The following is a 20,422-nucleotide window of genomic DNA, read 5'->3' on the forward strand; positions in this document are numbered from 1 at the left end:
GAAAAAACGGTTTTTAAAAATCTCTATGGTTGGTTTCCGGGGTGTGTGTATCCAGTGCTCTGAGAACGGAAGCGGAAATAGGCGACTGGGGCTTGAAGTGTCGCGTGGGTCTCTAGCTTCTTCGGATTGCGGCTATGGGTCGAGTCAAGCACCAGGAACCCGAGGAAGCGCCGGAGACCGAGGCAACAACCCCAGAACGGTCGTACCACGAACTAGTAGCAAACGTAAATGCTATAGCGCGGCCGTTAGCCTCTCGTAAGCTCACCCGCAAACTCTACAAGTGCATCAAAAAAGGTGCGTGCGATTGGTGGGTGGGTGAGCCCTTCCCGGGTGGGCTGTGATGGACTCCCGTTTCGAGCTTTACTGCCTCTTGGGGAGAGGTCTTCCTGAAAGCTCTCGCATTTTATTTTGTAGCATCGAAGTTTAAACAGATCCGGCGGGGGGTGAAAGAAGTCCAGAAATTCATCAACAAAGGCGAAAAGGGGTAAGAAGCTGTGATGCTCCGGTCGATGGAATCTACTTGTGAGCAGTTAATCTCCGTATTTCCGCTTAAAGTAACTGCTCTAGTGTATTTTGGTCTAAACAAAACAATTTTAAGTCTATGAGAATATAAATGCTTAAATTAGCTTTTTCTATACAAAGTTCAGGAGAAACTAGGGCTGTTACATTCTGAGCAAATTAGAGACATACTTTTCTGTGATTGCCGTAAGAAACTTATTTGAGATTTTCCATTATTTTGAAATTTGTTTCACTAGTCCCCAATGTCTAACCAACATTATTTGTCTGGTTTCTCATAGAATCACAGTTCTTGCAGGAGATACATTGCCTATTGATGTTTATTGCCACATCCCCGTCATGTGTGAAGACAGGAGTCTTCCCTATGTATATATTCCTTCTAAAACGGTAATAATTGGTTAAAGGAAAGAGGTTTTCTTCTTGCTGGTCCTTGAGAAAGTAATGAGTGTATGAGATGGGACAAAAAAAATCAATAGCATTTTGTCTCACATGATAATTTTATTTTCCTATGTAAACAAAGTCTCAGATACTTAGATATGGATACTTAGTTTTTCTCAAAAACTACTACTAGTCTCTACTCTTTCAATTCCATGACACTGATGTCACTGATTATTAAAAGTCCCAGTAATAGTTTATAAAACTTTTGTATGTTATTTTGTATCTTTTCAGTTGTGACTTAAATATATAACAAGTGGGTGCAATAACAATATTAACATTCAGAAGCTAGATTCATTTGATAGATGGCTTGCTGAATAATATATGTCAAACTGGTGGCCTATGGACCGAATCCATCACATGCAGGTCATGCCCACCCCAGCTCCACAAATGGGAAAAATGTGTGACGACAACCTGACACAAGTTTGACACCCCTGACAAATGGCATTTGCATTTATACAATAGGCACTACAAGATGAAATTATTGCTTAGTGTTTGAATCTGGCTAAAAAGTGAATATTAGATATTCAGGCTATGGATCCTTATAATGCCAGATATAGTTTCAGCATAATCATGTCCAACTGTTGAATATGATACTAATACATGAATTTTAATAAAACAGCTAAAAAGTGGTACACGTCATATTTAAACACTTCAGTACCATATTTTGTTAATACCTTGAGGTTATGAGAGGCCAGTTAAGTTTGAGGTCTCTCAGAATTCTTTCCTAACATGAGCTCAGAAGTTGAAATGACAGGGAAGTGATAATTTAAGAATTTAACACCCATGTATTTTGTCCTGCAGGTGCCAGGTTAAATTTTAAGCTACTTTTTGCATAAGGTTTGTAAATAAGGTCATACAAAAACATAGGAATCCCTAATATCTATTTCCTTTAAATTATTTGTTAAATTTTAATACCTTAGGAAGATCATTTTGTCTCACATCAAGAGGGTGAACTCTGAGGCATTAGGTAAGCCTTATGTATTCTCAAGTTGTTGAAATTTGGTTTCCATTTCTTAGATGTTTGCAGTGTGGTTGCTGAATTAAGCTTTATAGAAGTTAGATCTTCACCCTGAGGAGGGCTAAAATCAAATTTCTAAAGTACTGGGTTTGTTTAGTTTGTTTCTTGAAATACGCATGAGTAGCCTGTGCTGAAAAAAGGGAGACTTCTATGTGTGATCCAAGAAACTGAATCCTTTTCTTCTTTTGCATTCAGGATTTGGGAGCAGCAGCAGGCTCAAAACGCCCAACCTGCGTTATCATGATAAAGGCTCATGAGGACTATCAAGAAGCTTACAATGAGTGCTTAGAGGAAGTGGAGGCTCTTCCACTTCCTTTGTGAAGAACATTGATAACAGATGCTATTTAGACTCCAAGATATATGATATGGTATACTGGATTCTATAGGCTTTATGTGATTAAATATCAGTTTCGTGCCAGTTTGATACGACAGTTGGCCTGGATTGTTGCATTGAGGAATATAACAACCTACTGAGAGCCCAGGAACCATGGCAGCCATGCTGTAATCATGTATTTTTTTTAAAGAGTTTTGGTGGCAATTCTTGCTGGAAATTTGTATTAAAATGTTGCCCGATGTTCAGTCCTAAAAGAATTCTACACCATTAGCATAAAGGAACTGTTAAATAATAAAAAGATTTGTAGATATATTGGTCTTATGCAATTCAATATACTATAGTCTTTAATATCACACGATCTTATTCTTATTCCAAAGCAGGAGTCCCCATCCCCTGGTCTGTGGACCGGTACCAGTCCACAGCATGCCAGCAACTGGTCCCGCAAAAACAAGCAAAGTCCCATCCGTGGGATGCAGGCATTACATGCCCTCTCTGGTCTGCGGAAAAACCTCTATCCACAGAACCGGTCTCTGGTGCCCAAAAGGTGCTCCAAAGTACCTTCAAGTTGTGTTCTGTGTTGCTTGGGGTAGAGAACATCTCTTGCCTCCTTTATGCAGACAGAAATGCTATTGAACATTTTAAAAATACAAGTCATCTATAGCCTTTATTGAAGGGCAGTGTTATTTCAGCTCTTGTTAACTAGATCATACTGAACTGCAGAAGCAAATATGAAGCATTCTCCAAAAAAAAAATCCAGCCCTAGACGAGCTAGACTAAGTTTCTTTATACAAATTAGTCTTACACTGAAGATAAATATAATTTTGTAGGTATTGCATTGTATGGTAACATGCAAAGCATGTTATTTGTTTCTATGTTGCCTGCTGCCCCCTTTAGATGTCTGATATGTACAAAATTTGATGGAACTGAGAACACATGCAGCAAGCCTCTGGCTACTCTTAAAGGCTATAGTGGCAATTGATTTTTTTTCAATTATCCTTTCTCTAGGTCAGTACAGGTTTTGCTTCAGAAAAAGGCAACCTCATTTTGTAAAGTGCAAGTTGTAAGCACTACTTCTTACTTGACGCCTCCAAGTTAAAATAATGCTGGCACTGTCCAAAATTATTTCTAAAGAGCTGTAACTTTGAGGAAAGCTTTTAAGATTAGTCCATGAGAATACCAATCCTGGATATTAGGAATAATCTATGCCTAAGGATGTCTCTAAATTAATATCTCAAAGGCAGATTTAAAATCCCTTTTACATACACAAAATGCAACATTTTATTACAAGCTGTTAACACCAAACTTGTTCATTACCTATACAGGTTTTAGATTTACCATATTTAAATAGTATATGCTCTGATGCTATAAATTGTTTATATAAGGAGGAAAATCAATCCTGGCTTTTGAGCTTTTATTTCTTTACTTAAATAAATCATCGTGTATTTGTATTCATATTCTAAGGAAATATTCCATTGTATAATTACTCATCTCTTAGTCTCTGAAGAACAATACTGTATAAAGAGGCTGACTTAAAATGTTAGGAAACACCAGCAAGCCTACAACTGTTCCTCATTTCCATTCTAATTTACTTGACATTTTTCTTCAAGAGTAAGCTGGATTCCCCACATGCTTTTCTTACCACAGATATATTGCATTTTTCTGAAACATACTTCTGTTTTCAAGAATTTGGTAATCTGTAAGCATTAAAAGTAGGGATAGCAGCTCCACATACAGCACTTGTGGTATAATCCAACAAGAAACAGAATTGTGACTAGGGACAGGATAAACTCTATATCAGGAGCATTGCCTGTTGAAGCTGCCAGGATGAAGCCCAAAACAGGCAGACACGGAGTATATGTACAGGATATTGCATTGCCTCAACCTGGGAAGTTTTTGTCTGGCCCACTAAACTAATCAGCTTCCATTGTATAGCAGCTGTTATATTAAGCAGGACCTTATAGAGTTCTGCTTGCACACAACTGCTGTATTTGAAGAGCCTATTTCATAACAAGTCTTGCCATTATCAAAAGATGAGACGTTTTCCATCTGCTGGGTTTTGTTCCATGGGGCAATATGGACACTTCAGTCTGCAAAATGTAACAAAAAAGAATCAAATCAGGACTTTGAAATCCTTACCAGAAACTTCTTTTGTAACAAATATGAAGGTGATCCGCCCCCCACTCCTGGAAAACTGGCAGCAAGTTCTATTATATAAAAGTATTGGCGGGATTGTGCTGGTACCACAGACATCCAAGTCAAGTATAGTCTTACAGAAGCTTTGCTGGGTGACTTTGGGCTTGTTCTTGGCCCAGTTTACTTCAATGTTCGTTATGAAAAATGAAAGCACTACATGTCTTGAGTTTCTGAAGAAAAAGCAGGATAGAAATCTTAATATTCACCAAATTTGGTTCTATTTTTGACCCAATATTAATTTTTAAAAAATCTAGATTTGGCTCCAGTAATGTCAGACAGTCATTCCTTTTAAGATGTATGAACCTCAACTCCCAGAATTCCCCAAATGGTATGTGGCTGGGGAATTCTGAGAAATGAAGCCCACACATCTTAAAGTCTCCAAGTTTGAAAAACTTTCATTTAGAGTTCTTAAAATAGCCTTGTTCAACAATTGAACTGAAGGTAGCAGACACAATGTAGCTAGCCATAGTATGTAGTAGTATATTTTGGGGAAAAAGTTTTACTAAATCTACATGGTATTGCATGTATAAATATGGGATGAATAAAGTATATGATCTAACTCGGGTGTCGAACACAAGGCGGTTGGATCCAGCCCATGGGGCCAACCTGGAAAATGTTGCTTCAGCCGGGTCTACCCAGTGTGAAGAGGAAACATGTCAGCATGAGTGGTGTCAAGCTGGCCACAGCCACCCAGTTGGCTATGGCCCCCCAGTCACGCAAGGTCAACCACAGCCCTGATGCGGCCCTCAATGAAATTGAGTTTGACACCCCTGATCTAACTGCAATATGGAAATTGAAATAGTTCAGGCAATCATCATCTACTAACCCCATAACTTTCATTGAGATAGCAAGATTTGATGAAAATCACTCACTTCCCTCCATTGATAAGCTTGTTGAGAGCATCTCTAGAAATAACATGTCCACAAATCAACTTGATAGGTGGATTGGAATCTGTGGTCTGTTGGCGCAGGATGGGACATGCAAAGACTGAATGATACCAGCATTTCATTCCTAGCTCAACTTCAATCTGTTAAGAAAAGTTAACTTTAGCATGTAGTTCTATTTTCAGCAAAAATCCCAATACATCTTACAGTTCCTTCCCCAGAACGGGTAAGTGACTCACGGGCAGCTCATCCTTGTGGCTCCAGACACCCGTGCATTGTCTCTGCTCAATCACAGCCTTGATGTTCATCAAAACTGGCAACGCTACACACCCTGCGGCAAAACTGCAGAGACAGAATGCTCAGTGCTGCCCAGTACAGCCCCCAATCCCACCTGTATGAAGCTTTACCTGACGCTGAGAGGCGACTCCACTGAGAGACCCAGCAAGGAACACGCATCACGAGTGAAAGTCTCACAAATCTCTGTCCAATGACTTTCATCCAGTAGATGCCTATATGGAGAATTCTGAAGGCCTAAGCGTAGGTATACCAGACTTCCCATCATCACTTGGATCTCTGTTCAGCAAGATACAGGAAGTGCCATTTCAGTGAATAACCTTCATTAAGGCCACCTAGGCCTATTTCAGAGCGAATTGTAAGAAACTGGTGACAACACAAATGAACAGGCTGAGGAGATGATTCCTTTGTTTTGAATCAAGGAATTCAACAGTTTAGATTACCTCTCCTATTAAAACTGGGAAGAGAAAGCACGCAGAGCATAGTTTCTGGAATTCTTTTCTACCCCTTCATACCAGCTGCACTCAACCACATGACCAGGAGGGAGGAAGGTGAGGCTTAATAATGGAGCAGCTGGTAGCATTCCAAGGGCTGCCCAGCTGCTTCTCCCATATGAATTGAATGAAGGCGAAGTTTTCTGGAATGCCTTTCTTCAAAGGCCCAAGCTGGATCAGACCATTTTGAAGCTTGATCTTTTGTCAGCTTTTCACACCACACCAAATTTGGTCCTGGTTTTTTTTTTTTTTTTAGTTCTCAGACAGGTACCCTGCTGAGACATGAACAGGCTCAGTCCCTTTACACACACTCCAGGATCCCATTGGGTTGGAGAGAAAAGGGGAATAATGAGATTCCAATATTCTTCAGCATTAAGAGTTGTTTGAAGCAACAAAGCCAGTAATGGAAGCCAGCAGTTCTGGCAACTATAAAGAAACACTACAAAAAACCCATCATAATACAAATAAAATATGTTATTTTATCTTTGTCAAGGATGCTGAGCAGAGCCCAACAGACCTAGGAAAGAAGTATCAATTCATGACAAGAAAGCAGAATCCAAGGAAAAAGTGCCCCACCTTGCTTGTGTAAGTGGGCAAAGGGTTGAAAGTGACGTGCATAGCTCAGGGCCTCCAACTCCTTGCCGGGCCCGCCAGAAAGAAGTCTGATGAAATGGAGCCGATGCAGCTGAAACTCCAGAGTACTGTTCAGATCGGCCAGCTGCTGCCTGTGGAAGACTGCCCAGCTAGGCAAGGTACATTATTCCCTCAGCACCAGAGTCTATAAAGGAACTGTCCTCAGAGTAATTATAATGAAAAAAAGACATGGCAATGATCCAAACTCACATATCGGCTACAGGAGGTTATGAATACTGGCAGCTTGTTTTTAAGCGAAATCTCAGAAATGTACTAGATTTCATAGATGAGAAACAAAGCATCGTAAAAAGTAATTAAAAACTAATCAAAGTAAATTAAAAACCTAAACTAAAATAACCAGATTAGGAATTACAGGAAGAAAAGAAACAGGATTCCCCAAAGGAAAACAGTGCGCTGTTCTAAAGACTTACCTCAGAGCAGGTCCCAAGTCTTGTTTGTGCAGAGCTTCCAGAATGCTGTTCAGTTCCAGGAATGGTTTTTTGAAATCTACATCCACACTCACAGTTGATTCCTGCCATGGAAAAACCAGAAGTTGATTGAAAAACAAATTGTCTTGCCCTCTCCTGAAAATAAAGGAGCAGGCAAGAAATGGAAATATCTGCAGATGGAGGTTCAAATAAACATTATGGGTAAACCTCGACTTACGACTGGTTGCTTAATGACTATTCAAAGTTACGATGGACCCCCTCAAAAGCTACTTAAAAGCCAGTTTTGAAGTTGCGATGGCCATAATCCCCCCCACGGTGACATGATCGCATTTTGAGTGCTTGGCAAGTGGCTCACCTTTACGGCCATTTGAGCATCTCACGATCACATCACCACAATTTGCTATGAACTCTGCTGTTTTCCAGTGTTTACTTCCAGTTTCTGGCAAAAAAATGCATCTGGGGAAAATGGATTTGCTTAATGAGCATGGTGTTTGCTTAACAAGTGCTACAAAATATGTCCAAAAAAAAAATCATGTCTAGTCACATGATGCCTCAACCTATGACTGCAATGACTTATGACTATAATTCTGGGCCCAATTACAGTAATATGTCAGGAACTACCTATAGCCATTTCAGAAGGGACAAAAAAGATATACAACAGAAGAGAGTAATTGGGTCAGGTGCTTCTTTGGTACTGTAGGCAAGAAAGTAAATTTGTGGCCAGCAGAATTGAATAACCTAACTGAAGCATATATCAAAAAGTATAACATAATGTAGGATTACAACCATTATGTATTATACATAGTCCTTGCTTACTGACCATTAGTTCAAAGTTATAACTGTTCAAAGTTACAGTGGAGCTGACCAAGGAGATTTAAGCTAGTTTTCAAAGTTGCAGTCATTGTCACATGATCATTATTTGGTTTCTTGGCAACTAGCACACATTTCTGATAGTTGCAGAGTCCCATAATCATGTAATTACCATTTGTGACCTTCATAACATAAGCAATGTCAATTGGGAAGCCAGCAGGAAGTCACAAATTGCAGCCACATGATGTCGGCTTAATGATCTGTGGTGATTTGTTTTACAACCACATAGCGACAGGGCTCACAGTCCCAACTGTAGTTGGTAAGTGAGGACTTCCTGTATACCATGCAAAATTTTCTGTCATTAAAGAGATTAGTACCTGACACAGTTCTTCAGCCACCCCCAGCATTCCTTGTTGATAGAGATGTTCTATAATTGCCAATACCAGGATCTGTTTCTCTTGAGTTTCCCAGACCAGAGCAGGGACAATGCCACACAAATCAGCATCAAAATTCTGGAACAAAATGAAAGAGAAGCAGTTGATCCTTCAATCTGCATTTCAGAAAAGAAGCAAAGTAACTTGCCAGAATGATAACTTGCCTTATCTTTAAGTATGTAAATATGGTGTAAAGATAAGGTAAATTATTATTCTAGCAATTTAAAAGATGCCATACCATCTATAATGAAAAATAGGTAGTCGTCAAATGAGAATAAGCTTCTCTCTTATAAACAGTATAAATTGATGTTCGATATGAACAGTTGAACATATTTCTCTACTGTACCAAAATATAGGAGATTCTCGTTCACAGGTCCCACCTCATATACCTTTACTTTAATGCCCTTAATATTTTTATTCCCAGTGATGACTCAAAACCAAATTGCTTCTTTATTAATTAATTTCTGATAAAAGAAGCCCACACTTCACAAGTATTTGGCATTCAACAAACAATATGGGTAGCAACTTTACATAATATGGGTAATTCTTATTTAGCAACTACAGTTGGGACTGGCAACTTGATCATTACTTGAAGCCATTGCTAAGTGAAACTACATCAGTGTTTATGATCTTACTTCATAAACTTTCATTTGCTTTACAGACGTGCAAAGGTCGTAAATGCAAGGATTGGTCAAAAAGATACTTTTTCTTCACTGCTATGATTGCAAATGGTCACTAAATGAGGCAGTCCCTAAATGAAGACTACCTGTAGTCACATTTAGGAGAACCATTTGCTTGCATACCTCTTGGACCATTTTTCATGCAATATTCTAGATTCAGTATAATATGAAGAAAATACAATGCTTATGAAGATTGAGAAAACAGAGCAAGAGCTTTCTTGTACTGTACTAAATGAGTGTTTATGCTACCAAAGAACGAAATAATAGAACATGCATATTTCACTAGTTCATCAGCATTCCAAAATCAACAGCATAAAAGATATAATCATTGAGGTAACATCTACTCTCATGGCTCCCAATTTAAAATCCAAAGCAATTTCCTTCTTGTTCCAACGCCCACCCACCCCTAAATTAGTGGAAGATACTCACTCTATCTATTGCTTTGCCCACGCGGGAGATACTGCTGTGAATATCTTTGTGATCTGAAGCTAAGTTTTGAACAGTGTCCTTAATCTTCTTACAGCATTGAGACATAACGAGGGAGAGTGTAGCAGAAAGAGGTCCTCGCTGCAAGGCTATAGTAGGAAAAGCAGTGGCATTTAACTTTTAGACATCCCCTTAAATGCTCAGTCTGTGCTTACTTGCAACTTTCATTTGACATAAATAGGTGAAGGTATTTTATGGTATCCTCACCTGCAGGTATTTCACATTTGGGGAAAGGCACCATTAGATGTAATTCAGTTCCACATAATAGTAATATTTTCATACTCAACATTTTTTCAACACCTGTTCACAAGTATCTTGGAATTCAATTGTGGAAATTAAGGGAAGACAGCAATGAAAATAAACCAGTTGTTGTATAATAGAACAGAGAAAGTATACCTCCTGGGCCCCAAGAGATGGCACTGTTTCAAAGAAGGCCCAGGTCAGAGTATGGCCTATAGGGACAGGGCAATACCCTTGGGAGGAAATAGTTGCCAAATAAGCCAGTCCTATGTCATAAAGGACCTTACATAAAGGTCCTATGTCCTATGTCATAAAGGTCAATCAGCACACTGAATTGCACCTAGAATGCTATTGATAGCCCTTCATTAGGAGTATTTGGTGTTTTCCATACCTAATAGTAGATAAACGCAATATAATTTATTACGATATTTAAATCAAAATCTTGTATAGATGCCAAGAACATTGTTGATACCATGATGTTTTACGATGTAAAAAAAGAAAAGAAAATTAATAAAAATTATTTATTAAAAAAAAAAAAAAGAATGCTATTGATAGCCAGTGTCAGATGGGCATAACAAGCAATGCCCACAACTACTTGCATCACCACATAATGGACCAATTACAGTTTCTGGATATTCAAAGACAGCACATTGCAATTGTCCTGATGGGAGGTAACTAATATGTGGGTGGTCATGAACAGGGTCCACAATCCAGAAATGGGTGCAAGCTGCACACCAAACAAAGTTATGCAAAGACACCCCTTGCTACAGCTGCCGACAGTTATTCAATTTGGATCTGGGTCCTGGAGGACCCCAAAGTATGCACTGATTCCAAGCAAGGCAAGGTAAGACTGCTCAGGGTCAAAGATCAACCCTCTCCAATTTTGGGACCTTTGGAACCTAAAACCTACAGCCACTTAGTTTTGGTAGGCTAGAGCTAAATCCTGTTCCTCTCCATCTGGATCCTTGCAACTTCCAAACAACAGACAGCGTTTCAATAGCTTCATTTGAATTTGAAGGAGGAAAGATAATTGAATATTATCTGCATATTGTATTGCATTGTAACAGCCAATAATTACATCATTCATTCATTCATTCATTCAAGCTCAGTTTTGACTCAAAGAATATACTTTTTATTGGATTAACTCATTTTCTGGGTTTACTCAAATACATTTGATTCATAAATTAATTAAATGGGCTGGGTTCATATAACAGGCTTCACAACCTGTACATCTAACCAAGGACAAACTTAAGGTTGTTAAAATTTTCACTCGTTTTATGAAGTGTATTTTGCAAGCCCACTCAACTCAATAAGCACGTAACATAAAATCTCCCAAGCAAAGCTCAACTTCCTACAGTTTCATGGATCAATTCTGTGCATTCTTTTCTGGCAACAAGATAACCGTGGTTTTCCATTGTGTTCTTCCAGGATGCTTTTACACGATGACTTTCTAGTGTAGCATTGCCGCGGTGGTCTCTCAAGATTATTAGCCAGACCCGGATCTGCCTGGCCCTTTATGTTCAAAGCGGAGACCGCAATCCCAAACCGCTTCCCCTCCCGCGCCTGTCAGGCAATGCGAACCGGCCGCAGCCCTGCCTCCAAGGCAGGGGCATCCGTACCTGCAGCGCCCAGCTCCTCCCTTAGCTGGCTGACGTAACGCAGCAGCTCTTCCAGGCCTCGCTCACAATGCTGGCCGTAGCACAGGAACTTCTGCAGCACTTTGTCCACCTCCCTCTCTACGCAGGCGCACCGCTCCATTAGCCCGGCCTGCCTGACACGCTCTGAAGCGGAAGGAGAAAAAGCTTTCAGTCAGGACAGTCGACGATGACCTTTCCAGGCGCGAGCCCCGACTGAGGCGGAAGGTCCTTACCGGCGACGCTGACGAGAAGAACTGGAGACGAGGCCAACTAGCCGGGCATCCACCTTCCCCGCCCCGGTTTAAAGGGATAGAGAGAGAATAGTTTGCGGGCGGGATTCTGCCTGTGTCACGGCTCACCCCGTAGGAATGCGGTCGCCACAAATCGACCCTGTGGTTGGTGGTTCCTACCACAGACGAGCGATAGGTTAGAAAGACACCCTCCGTACGCTGAATGGCACGTTCCTTTACTATTCAGTATGAAGATTGGATGGAGCCACTTTGAAAAAAGGGGGGAGGGAAACTTGAAATAACGCTAACCTGAGAACCGTGGAAAGAGACGTCAGTTTTCTTCAATCTGAGAAAATAGAATAATTAATAATTAGCTTCCTTCTTGTCTTATGCTGCCGTCCTACGCGTACCTAATTGCTAAATTTCTCTAATGATGGAGCAAACCATTTTTATTGGGAAGGGTGTGCCTGGAATGAACTACACAGGGTGCAACAGCTGATTGGGACAAACCATTTTTGGCTTAGGTAAATTGTAAGTGACGTATAGGTTTGGAGTGAACCATTTTGTACGGCAGACAGTTTGGAGTTACTTATACAGTGAGAGTCCAGTGCAGGTAAGATGAAATAACAGATCAGGCAAACGTTTGATGTACTGTGACCCCAACCTGTCCTAGACTTGGTATTATCAATTAAAATGGATCAAGTCTTTCAGCTTTCGCCCTCTCACTGGTGATAGAGGCCCTGTTCCCACATGCAGTTTGGGAGCACCACAACATCCTGAATAGCTTGTCTTCTCCCTTGGTATCCAATACTGGTCTTAGCCCAGCCTATTATTTAAATAGTTTTGTGTCATTACTTCCTGTCCTGGAATAAAGGTTGTTGTTTTTTTACTCTTTTTTTACTCAGTCTCATATCATCCCATCAAAATATAATATTCTATAAAATTAACACTGTGCCATAATGTTGGGGCTAAATTCAGATTACCTGTTGTATGCAAATGACCATGTACTTTGGGTATGGCTGTGCCATCCAGAGGAAAGATCTGATGACCTGTTACAGGTGTGCTCAAAGTATGTTTTGGAGTATGTGCTTGGAGGTACAGACATTCCTCCCTTGTGTCTTCATAATCCTATCGCTCCTAGCAGTTACCTTCTTGCTTACCACTAAGCATCCTGTGTTCCTTTCATCCCAGTAATATTCCTCCACCCCATTTTGGAACTACTATCGCTTCGGTATTCTAACCAGATACCCAAAAGAAGAGACAGGTTCATTTTTTTATGGAGAGAAGTGCACCATTTTTATGCAAATACTACATTTGCATAATTCCAAAATGTTTTCAGGAAACAAATTACCTTCACATTTTTCCTCAGTGTAGCCTCTAGAAAATCATGAGGGTTGTTAAACTGGGCATTTATTATTTGCCAGTTTCTCTCTGTTAATTTCTTACTTTCCTGGAAATAATTGTGTACCCAGGATATAGTTATACAATTCTGTAGGTTTTAGTTAACCATGTAATTATATCAGGGTCTCTCCCTACTTGCAATGATTTCCAGTCTGATGTCTTCCTAAAAGTGTTTACTTTTATCTCAGTTAAAATATGCTTGGAACTGCTCAATTCAAACATTTTTGGAGACAATTGGGAGCCTTCTTAGAATTTGACCAAGATGGATGTGGAAGATAAACCAATGTAAGGAGTTGTCACTAAATTGTGGAATTATAATTCCTTTTGTGCTGCACTGTTTCGGTTGGGGAATGTTCTCCCACTAGATAAAGATGTGAAGATGAATAATAACAAAGTTATAGCAAAAGGCAAATTGGCACGCATATAACAATTGGTGTAGTTGTAAATCTGGACAATGCAGTTTAGCAGGCAGTTGCAACAGAAGAGAAGTTGAGATTGGCCCTTCTGAGAGGCAATTTTATAAAGGCATTATTTTGTACCAACCTGAAGAATGGAATTTTTTTTCAGATTGCCATTTTCTGTAATGGATCTTTTCCAGAATACAACTGTTAATTCTTTGTTTTAGAAAATTACCAGATTGTGTGAACCTTAAATATTTCTATTTTAATTACATATCAATAAATATTCAGCTTGGCTGCTGTAATACATGTATGTATTGTTTAGAAACAATAACTGTTCAAAATATAGTGGCTGATTTATTATCTTGGGTCATGAATACAGAGCACATTAGACCAATTACTGCAAAAATTACAGTAATTTCCAACTATTTCCAGTTGAAGCTAGATTTGGTATTGACCTATATTCCCTGAATAATCTAGACCTGCATATGTCATATCTCAAACAATTTACCTATCTACCTACAGTATCTACCCATAGTTGAAAATTAACACAGCTGTATCTTAAAGTTTCTTATTTAGTTTCCTTCTTGCAGGGGTATATGATTGTGGTTATTATTACATTATTATTAACATTATTGTGGTTATTATTAAGTTGCTTGATGCTCAGTCAAATACTGATTGCAATATCATTAAGTGAAACATCATATCACAACTTGCAATCTCCTACTAGCTTCCCTATTGACTTTGCTAATTGGAAACTAACTGGAAAGGTTGCAAATGATGAGCATGTGACTATGAGATGCTGCAATGGTCATTAAGCGAGGACCACCTGTCCAGTGATTTGTCCACATAGAAGGGACATTGGCATCCCAGTTGTCAGTGAAATTATACTGAAACTTATTTAGTTATATCAGTCCCTGGTATTACTAGAACAGACGTAGGTATTTTTTTTTGTCAGACTATATTAGGGCTTTTGTTAGTAGTACTACTATTACTATTGGGAAGCGAGCAGAAAAATATCTGAAGTAATTAGAGATGAGGTTTGTCACAGTCTAACCTTGGATTGTCACAAATACACAGAATCTAAATCTTTGCTGAATATGAACAGCAAAAATACAAAAGATGCTGGGTGAAGCCCATCCATATAGTTTGAAAATAAGGTAAATCTGATTTTAAGAATTCCTAGCGGTACAAATGAAATGCACAAAAAATTGAAAAGCATGTACTTAGGAGATATATCAGACAAGTTACTCTTACAGTTCTAAGAGAAATGTGGTTCAGATCTAGATGTCTAGAGGGATCAGACTATCTGAGCTCACCAAGTGTTTTTAGATTAGAATTATAACACCGCATCCCTCTTCACATCTTTGGCAGATTCCTGGGCTTTCCTGCTTGGATGAAATGAACCAATCCTGTGGAATCCAGGAAACTGGTTTATCCAGCAGTTCCAAGAGGCAAATACCCTTGTTACTTTTTGTGACGCCTTGACTCTTCCCTGTGGCATCTGAGCAAGCAACTTGGTTTCTGGCTTAGCTGCCAAGTTTTGGTGCCGCCCTCCCTGGGTTGCTTCTCAACTCCCTGCAGTACTAATTGATGGGTGGAAACCTGCTCTGGGGATTTTGGAGTGAGGCTCCAAAGGAATTTTGGACTGGCGTGGGCACAGGGAACCAAACAAGAAATTTCAACAACCAGCTGTCTTGCAAGAAAAACAAGCGTTTGTGGTTTTTTAGGACCAGCAAAGAAAAAAACCATTTGATATAGTAGGAAGTATGTTACTGATCCAGCTCAGTGTAATCTAATGTACAGTATATTTTTTTCAGTCCTCTTTTATAATTTGCTAATTTAGGTTGGTATCTTGAAAATTAACCACATCCATATAAGTAACTTCCTGTTAAGAGATTAAGCTTTTATAGTGAGAGTGAGACTGTAGTAAGGGTCAACCATTTCGTGGATTTCTAATTATATTAAGTGCTTATATTCCAGGATAATTCAAAGATGATTGTGCAGCAAAGAACTCTGGCACACAACTGGATTGTTTCGCATCTAGTATGATACATTTTCATCTAGATTCCATCAAATCACTGAACAGCCAATAGCTTTTCTGATCTGGAAAATGAAAACTAGTAGGCAGTGATGCCTTAAAGCTAAAATGAAATATGTTAGGCAGTGATGTCTTCAGATAGCATACTAATGACAAGTTGTGTGGCACCAGTGAACATGGATTAAAGCAAGAAATAGAATCTGAGACATATTAAGATGTCCCCAAGCTGGTCACTATCAAACATGTTTAATAAAGGATTTCATGCACCATATTGGATAATGGCAATCCCAAAATAGTAAGAAGATTTAAGTAAACTGACATAATGTTTGCATTTGGAACATAGCAAGACAGTATTCTGCATTGATCTGTTATATAGTGATATTTCTCTTAGGGCAGGGGTGTCAAACGTCATCACGTGCCATATTGCAACTTTCCCCCCCTTCGCTCAAATGGGGGTGGGGGTGGCCAATGCATGACACAACCGGCCTGCGAGCCACAAATTTGATACCCCTGACTTAGGGCATATATACAGTAAAGCTGACTTCAAGCCAGAGCTATATTCTTAAAAATACACTTTTTTTCTTTAACTTCACATCTATGTATAGTCCATACAAAATACAACCTGATACCATTTGGCTTGGGCAAGCAATACTACAAGCAAGGACATTTTCCCTCATCATTGCAGGCTTTCCTTACCAGTGGGATATGTAAAGCTCTTTTAAAAGAGAGAGAAACTGCAAAATTGTTGAAAATGTCATTCATCCTCTTTTTGCTGGCTTAAAGGATATTCTTGGTATAGGATTATTTTCATTTTACAACCATAAATTTCCAAAGTATTTTAAGAAATTTCCTAGCCCAATTTCCCTCCCCACCAAAGAGGAAAAGTCCCCAAGAAGATTAGACATTGCTTCTTCATTAAAAATGCATGTCCTAATTTCTTCTTATATTGACTTATCAGGTTTTAGAGTTTATAAAACAACATGCATATTATCTGTTGAGAACATCCATTATAGCACAAATGGCAAAAATATTAGGAACAGAAAACATTACAACGGGGGAAAAATAGTAGTCTTGGAGCCAGAAGATTTAGGCAAATATTTATTCAATTACATTGCCAGGTTGTGCCTTCCATTTCAGAATTCTTTATGTTAGCAAGAACCTTCAAACCTAGAACTGAGACACCAAGCAGCAACCGAACAAATATGTTCACAGCTTTATTCTCATAATTATGGAGAAACTGACCATAAGCCAGATAACGTTGTTGTATGGTATTTTGATGGCTGAGCCCAAATGGTTTGTCTTGTGCTTTTGCTTCATAGGCCAATAGAACTGGAGTTGCTGCTTCATTTTCCAGAGCCAAAGAAGGATCTCTCTTACAATACAAGATCATACAATCACATTATACCTGGAACTTCAACCTTGAGCATGAGGTCCAGCCAGATGGATAGAAAACAAATGCTATACAGAGGGATTCCTGATAAGATTCTATGCCTTTCTTTTTAGTACACCAAGCCAAGTTTCAAATGATTAATGGGCAAGGCTAAACCTCAATAAGGAATAACCTAGATATTCTTCATTTGTTTTCCCCACAGAGCCATAGAGGGTTGGCCATAGTTCCCAATTACAGCTAATTCACATTCCATAATTTAAAAATAAACTTCTGTATTGATAGGCAGTGCCAGCATTAGTCCCATGCAGGATAGAAAAGGAAAGCCTTTTGCTCTTTAACACAGCAGTGATACGGAGGCAACGGCCTATCTGAATTGACAAAAAATTCCAAATATATTGCTGTGATTTCATCCTATGAATAGCAATCTGCAAAATCCTGTATGGTTACTACAGGAACAAACTTTTGGGCTGGTTTAACAGGCTCTTTAGCTTAGACATTTCCTCTACCAAATCTTATAGTTCATGTTGCGGTATGGGGCTTTTGCCCATTTGCAATCCCAGCAGAAGATCTTTCTCAAATATAGCTCAGATTTTAGAAGATTCAGTTCTTTCAATCCAAGGTGATTCTGAATCGCTATTTCTAGATTCAGCTGGGAACTGACGAAATTCACTCAGCTGCCTTTCCAGAGCCTGATTTCGATGGTACATCTCCATGTAGCTGGCCTGAATCTCACGCTGATAACGCAAGACTTTTTCTTTTTCCTCTTGCCATGTTTTTCGCTCATGCTCAAAGTTGACCACTTGCAGTTGGGCCTGGCGCCTCTCCCGCAACAATTCTGCCCACAGCCACTCAGTCCCTTCTGCACTCTCACCCTGCATTCCCCGGCATTTAGAATCATCTGTTTCACAACCCAAAAAGTCCTGGCACGCTTGAATGGGAGACTCCCTGGAGGAAGGAATAGGGGAACCCTGATCTGATAAGGGTTGGAAGGAGTCCCCCAACTGCGCCAGCTGTGCATCCTTGGCTTGCAACTCTGTTCGAGCCTCCCGCAGCTGGGTTTTCAAACTGAAGATTTCACCCAGTTTCTGGGCCATCTCTTCTTGGGCATCACGGACCTGCTGCTTCAGCAACGAAATCTCTGCAGTTTTTTGACATACCTGTGGAAAAAATATACTACGATGAAGACAAGAAATAAACAAAGAAAATGTAGTCAGATAAGAGAGTATGAGATGGTGGAATATTTCCAGCAGAGACAACAATGACAAGCCCAGATACAAAGGGTTAGGATAGCTCATACTGAAGATTATTTTGTACCTTTACATCTGAAACCTAGTTTCTTGGTTGGACAAAATTTCTAGTATGGCAGTAGATAACCTTGTCAGTTATCTAATAAGAGCATACCTGCTTCATAAAGAAGTCCAAAAGTTCAATTTAATTCACTGCTTGGACATTGAAACTAAATAAAGATAGTCCTTTGTGCATACTTCTCACCTCCCATTTGGTCTCCTCCAGTTTCGGACTGAGGCGTTCGGCTTTCTGCTGCTGCAACCTCAGCTCTTCACAGTGGCTCTGTTGAAGGTCCAGTTCTTCTTGCAGCCTCTTCTTTTCCTGCTGCACCTTGTAGAGTTGTAGCTGAAGTGCCCTCTGGCTGCGCTGGGCTTGGTACATTACCTGTTGCAGCTTGGCCACATACATTTGCTTTAGCTCATCCAGCTCTTCCATCCAAAGACGCTGTTTGTCTTCAAACACCTGCCAGAGTAAGAAAAGATTAGGGTGGGCTCACAAAGATTAGGCTTCCTATGGAACGTCACACGAGTCTCTCTCAAGAGATGGCATAAATGCCACATCTGTACATAGATACACTGCAGTAGCTGAATAAGTCCTAAGATTTTGCTGCTCATTGGAATTAGCCAGTACCTTATAACCAAACTGCTTAAAGGAATATGAAACGCAAGACTAATTAAACTTAATTTTTTTCTATAATTCTTGCTGCCCAACAGTTTATAGATGGCAAAACAATTCATATTCTGGTGGTATCGGTACTTTTGTCAACTCCCAAGACTGGATGACAACACACACAAGTATTGCTCTGATCTCTTAAAAAATAAAAGCCACAGATAGCAACATAGCAGCTTATCCCAAACTGGTACAGGTAGTCCTTGAACTACGACCACAACTGAGCCCAAAATTTAATTGCTAAGTGAGACAGTTGTTGAGTTTTACCTTTCTTGCCACAGTTTTTAAGTGGATCACTGCAGTTGTTATGTTAGTAATACGGTTGTAAAAAGGAATTGGCTTCTGCATTGACTTTCTTAGTAGAAAGATGCAAAACATGTCCGAGGACACTGCAACCTTCATAAATATGAGCCAGTTGCCAAGCATCTGAAATCTGATCATGGGGATTCTGCAACTGTTGTAAGTGTGAAAAAAAAGTCATAAGACACTTTCTTAAGTGCCGTTGTAACTTTGAACGGTCACTGAATGAATGGTTGTAAGTCGAGAACTACCTGTGTTTTCTTGAACTTCTGCAATGGGAAAATTGCCTATCATATCTGGGTTTGAGAAAGCTGCTGCATATAATATTTTCCATCCTTTAATCTAGAGATCTCTTTTCTGAATTCATTTATTTATTTAACAAATAAAGCAAGGATTTTCAACCAATCTGTTTCAGAAAAAAATTGTGACGGTTAATTCATTTGATTGTCTATGACATATAAGAACTGTCAGTCAGGGAAGAAGGTTGGAGGCAAAATGTCAACCACCTAAGGCTATAAGCCTGGTCAGCAAGGCTCACTATTCACACTTCTATCCTGGCAGAAGGATCATAAAGGTGGTGTGGTGGTTTAAACTTCCCGCAGTGCTGTCTTCGCCCACCTTGATAGTTAGCTCAATAAAACCACTACTTTGGAGTGCTGAGCTCTGAAGTGATGGCTCCCCAGTGAGACAGCTTCATTCAATTTTTCCCTTTCGTGGTGAGGCATGCAAACGAAATGCAAGGATTTGTGAAGCAAGCTCGGAGGAAATATTGATAAGTTTTCCCATGTTCAATCTAAGCAATCAGGCAGGAAAGCGCATACACACACACACTCACATTTCAACAAATTTCAAGATTATTTTAAGATCCGCTCTAACTACATAAAAATGCATATTTCTGTAGCTTCAAAATGTTCCAATAATGTTCCCCAAAATATTATTATAGTGTCTTGACTACTATAATATGCACCACGTGGTGCTACCCTCAAAAGTATCCAGAAGATTTAGTTGGTTCAAAATGCAGCAGCCCACATGGTTTTGTGCAAATGTAGAATTGCACATGTGTTATCTCTCTTGGGGAGCTGCATTAGTTGCTAATTTGCTTTGTGGGTCTAATTCAAGGTGCTGGTTATTACCTGTAAACAGTGGTGGTATTTGACCGGTTCTGC

The 20,422-nt window shown here is 39.5% G+C and overlaps 3 protein-coding genes and 1 long non-coding RNA gene across 7 annotated transcripts in view; 2 read left to right on the top strand and 2 right to left on the bottom strand.

Moving 5' to 3' along the window:
• Positions 1 to 53: 53 nt before the first annotated feature.
• On the top strand, positions 54 to 3,760 carry NHP2 (NHP2 ribonucleoprotein). The gene is made up of 4 exons (XM_026673365.2): positions 54 to 294; positions 415 to 484; positions 798 to 903; positions 2,168 to 3,760. The coding sequence occupies exons 1-4, from the start codon at positions 135 to 137 to the stop codon at positions 2,291 to 2,293; spliced, it is 462 nt and encodes a 153-aa protein (XP_026529150.1). The 5' UTR covers positions 54 to 134; the 3' UTR covers positions 2,294 to 3,760.
• On the bottom strand, positions 3,704 to 12,251 carry RMND5B (required for meiotic nuclear division 5 homolog B). Of its 4 annotated transcripts, none has more exons than XM_026673360.2 (10): positions 11,900 to 12,251; positions 11,523 to 11,684; positions 9,607 to 9,752; positions 8,441 to 8,575; positions 7,236 to 7,336; positions 6,748 to 6,914; positions 5,791 to 5,956; positions 5,623 to 5,725; positions 5,372 to 5,526; positions 3,704 to 4,393 (listed from the first exon to the last, which is right to left on the bottom strand). In XM_026673360.2, exons 2-10 carry the CDS (start codon positions 11,659 to 11,661, stop codon positions 4,330 to 4,332), a joined length of 1,176 nt encoding a protein of 391 aa, XP_026529145.1. In that variant the 5' UTR covers positions 11,662 to 11,684; positions 11,900 to 12,251; the 3' UTR covers positions 3,704 to 4,329. The 4 variants fall into 4 exon arrangements, with proteins under 4 accessions (XP_026529145.1, XP_026529147.1, XP_087811175.1 ...); XM_026673362.2 differs by having other exon boundaries at positions 12,080 to 12,235; XM_087955049.1 differs by having other exon boundaries at positions 11,774 to 12,015.
• On the top strand, positions 11,739 to 17,926 carry LOC148132068 (uncharacterized). Its single transcript, XR_015747562.1, has 2 exons — positions 11,739 to 12,383; positions 16,930 to 17,926. It is a non-coding gene; the product is annotated as an uncharacterized LOC148132068 (long non-coding RNA).
• Positions 16,696 to 20,422, bottom strand: part of N4BP3 (NEDD4 binding protein 3) — a 23,724-nt gene continuing 19,997 nt past the window's right edge. Inside the window, exons 4-5 of the mRNA XM_087955042.1 lie at positions 18,492 to 18,749; positions 16,696 to 18,157 (exon numbers count right to left, since the gene is read on the bottom strand). Coding sequence (XP_087811168.1) covers positions 17,585 to 18,157; positions 18,492 to 18,749 — 831 coding nt within the window. The 3' untranslated portion in view covers positions 16,696 to 17,584. The remainder of the gene's footprint in view (positions 18,158 to 18,491; positions 18,750 to 20,422) is intronic.

Source organism: Notechis scutatus, chromosome 2, assembly GCF_049901735.1.
Source record: "Notechis scutatus isolate UNSWTSFEM ecotype Mainland chromosome 2, rNotScu1.2, whole genome shotgun sequence".
NCBI classification, from domain to species: Eukaryota; Metazoa; Chordata; class Lepidosauria; order Squamata; family Elapidae; genus Notechis; species Notechis scutatus.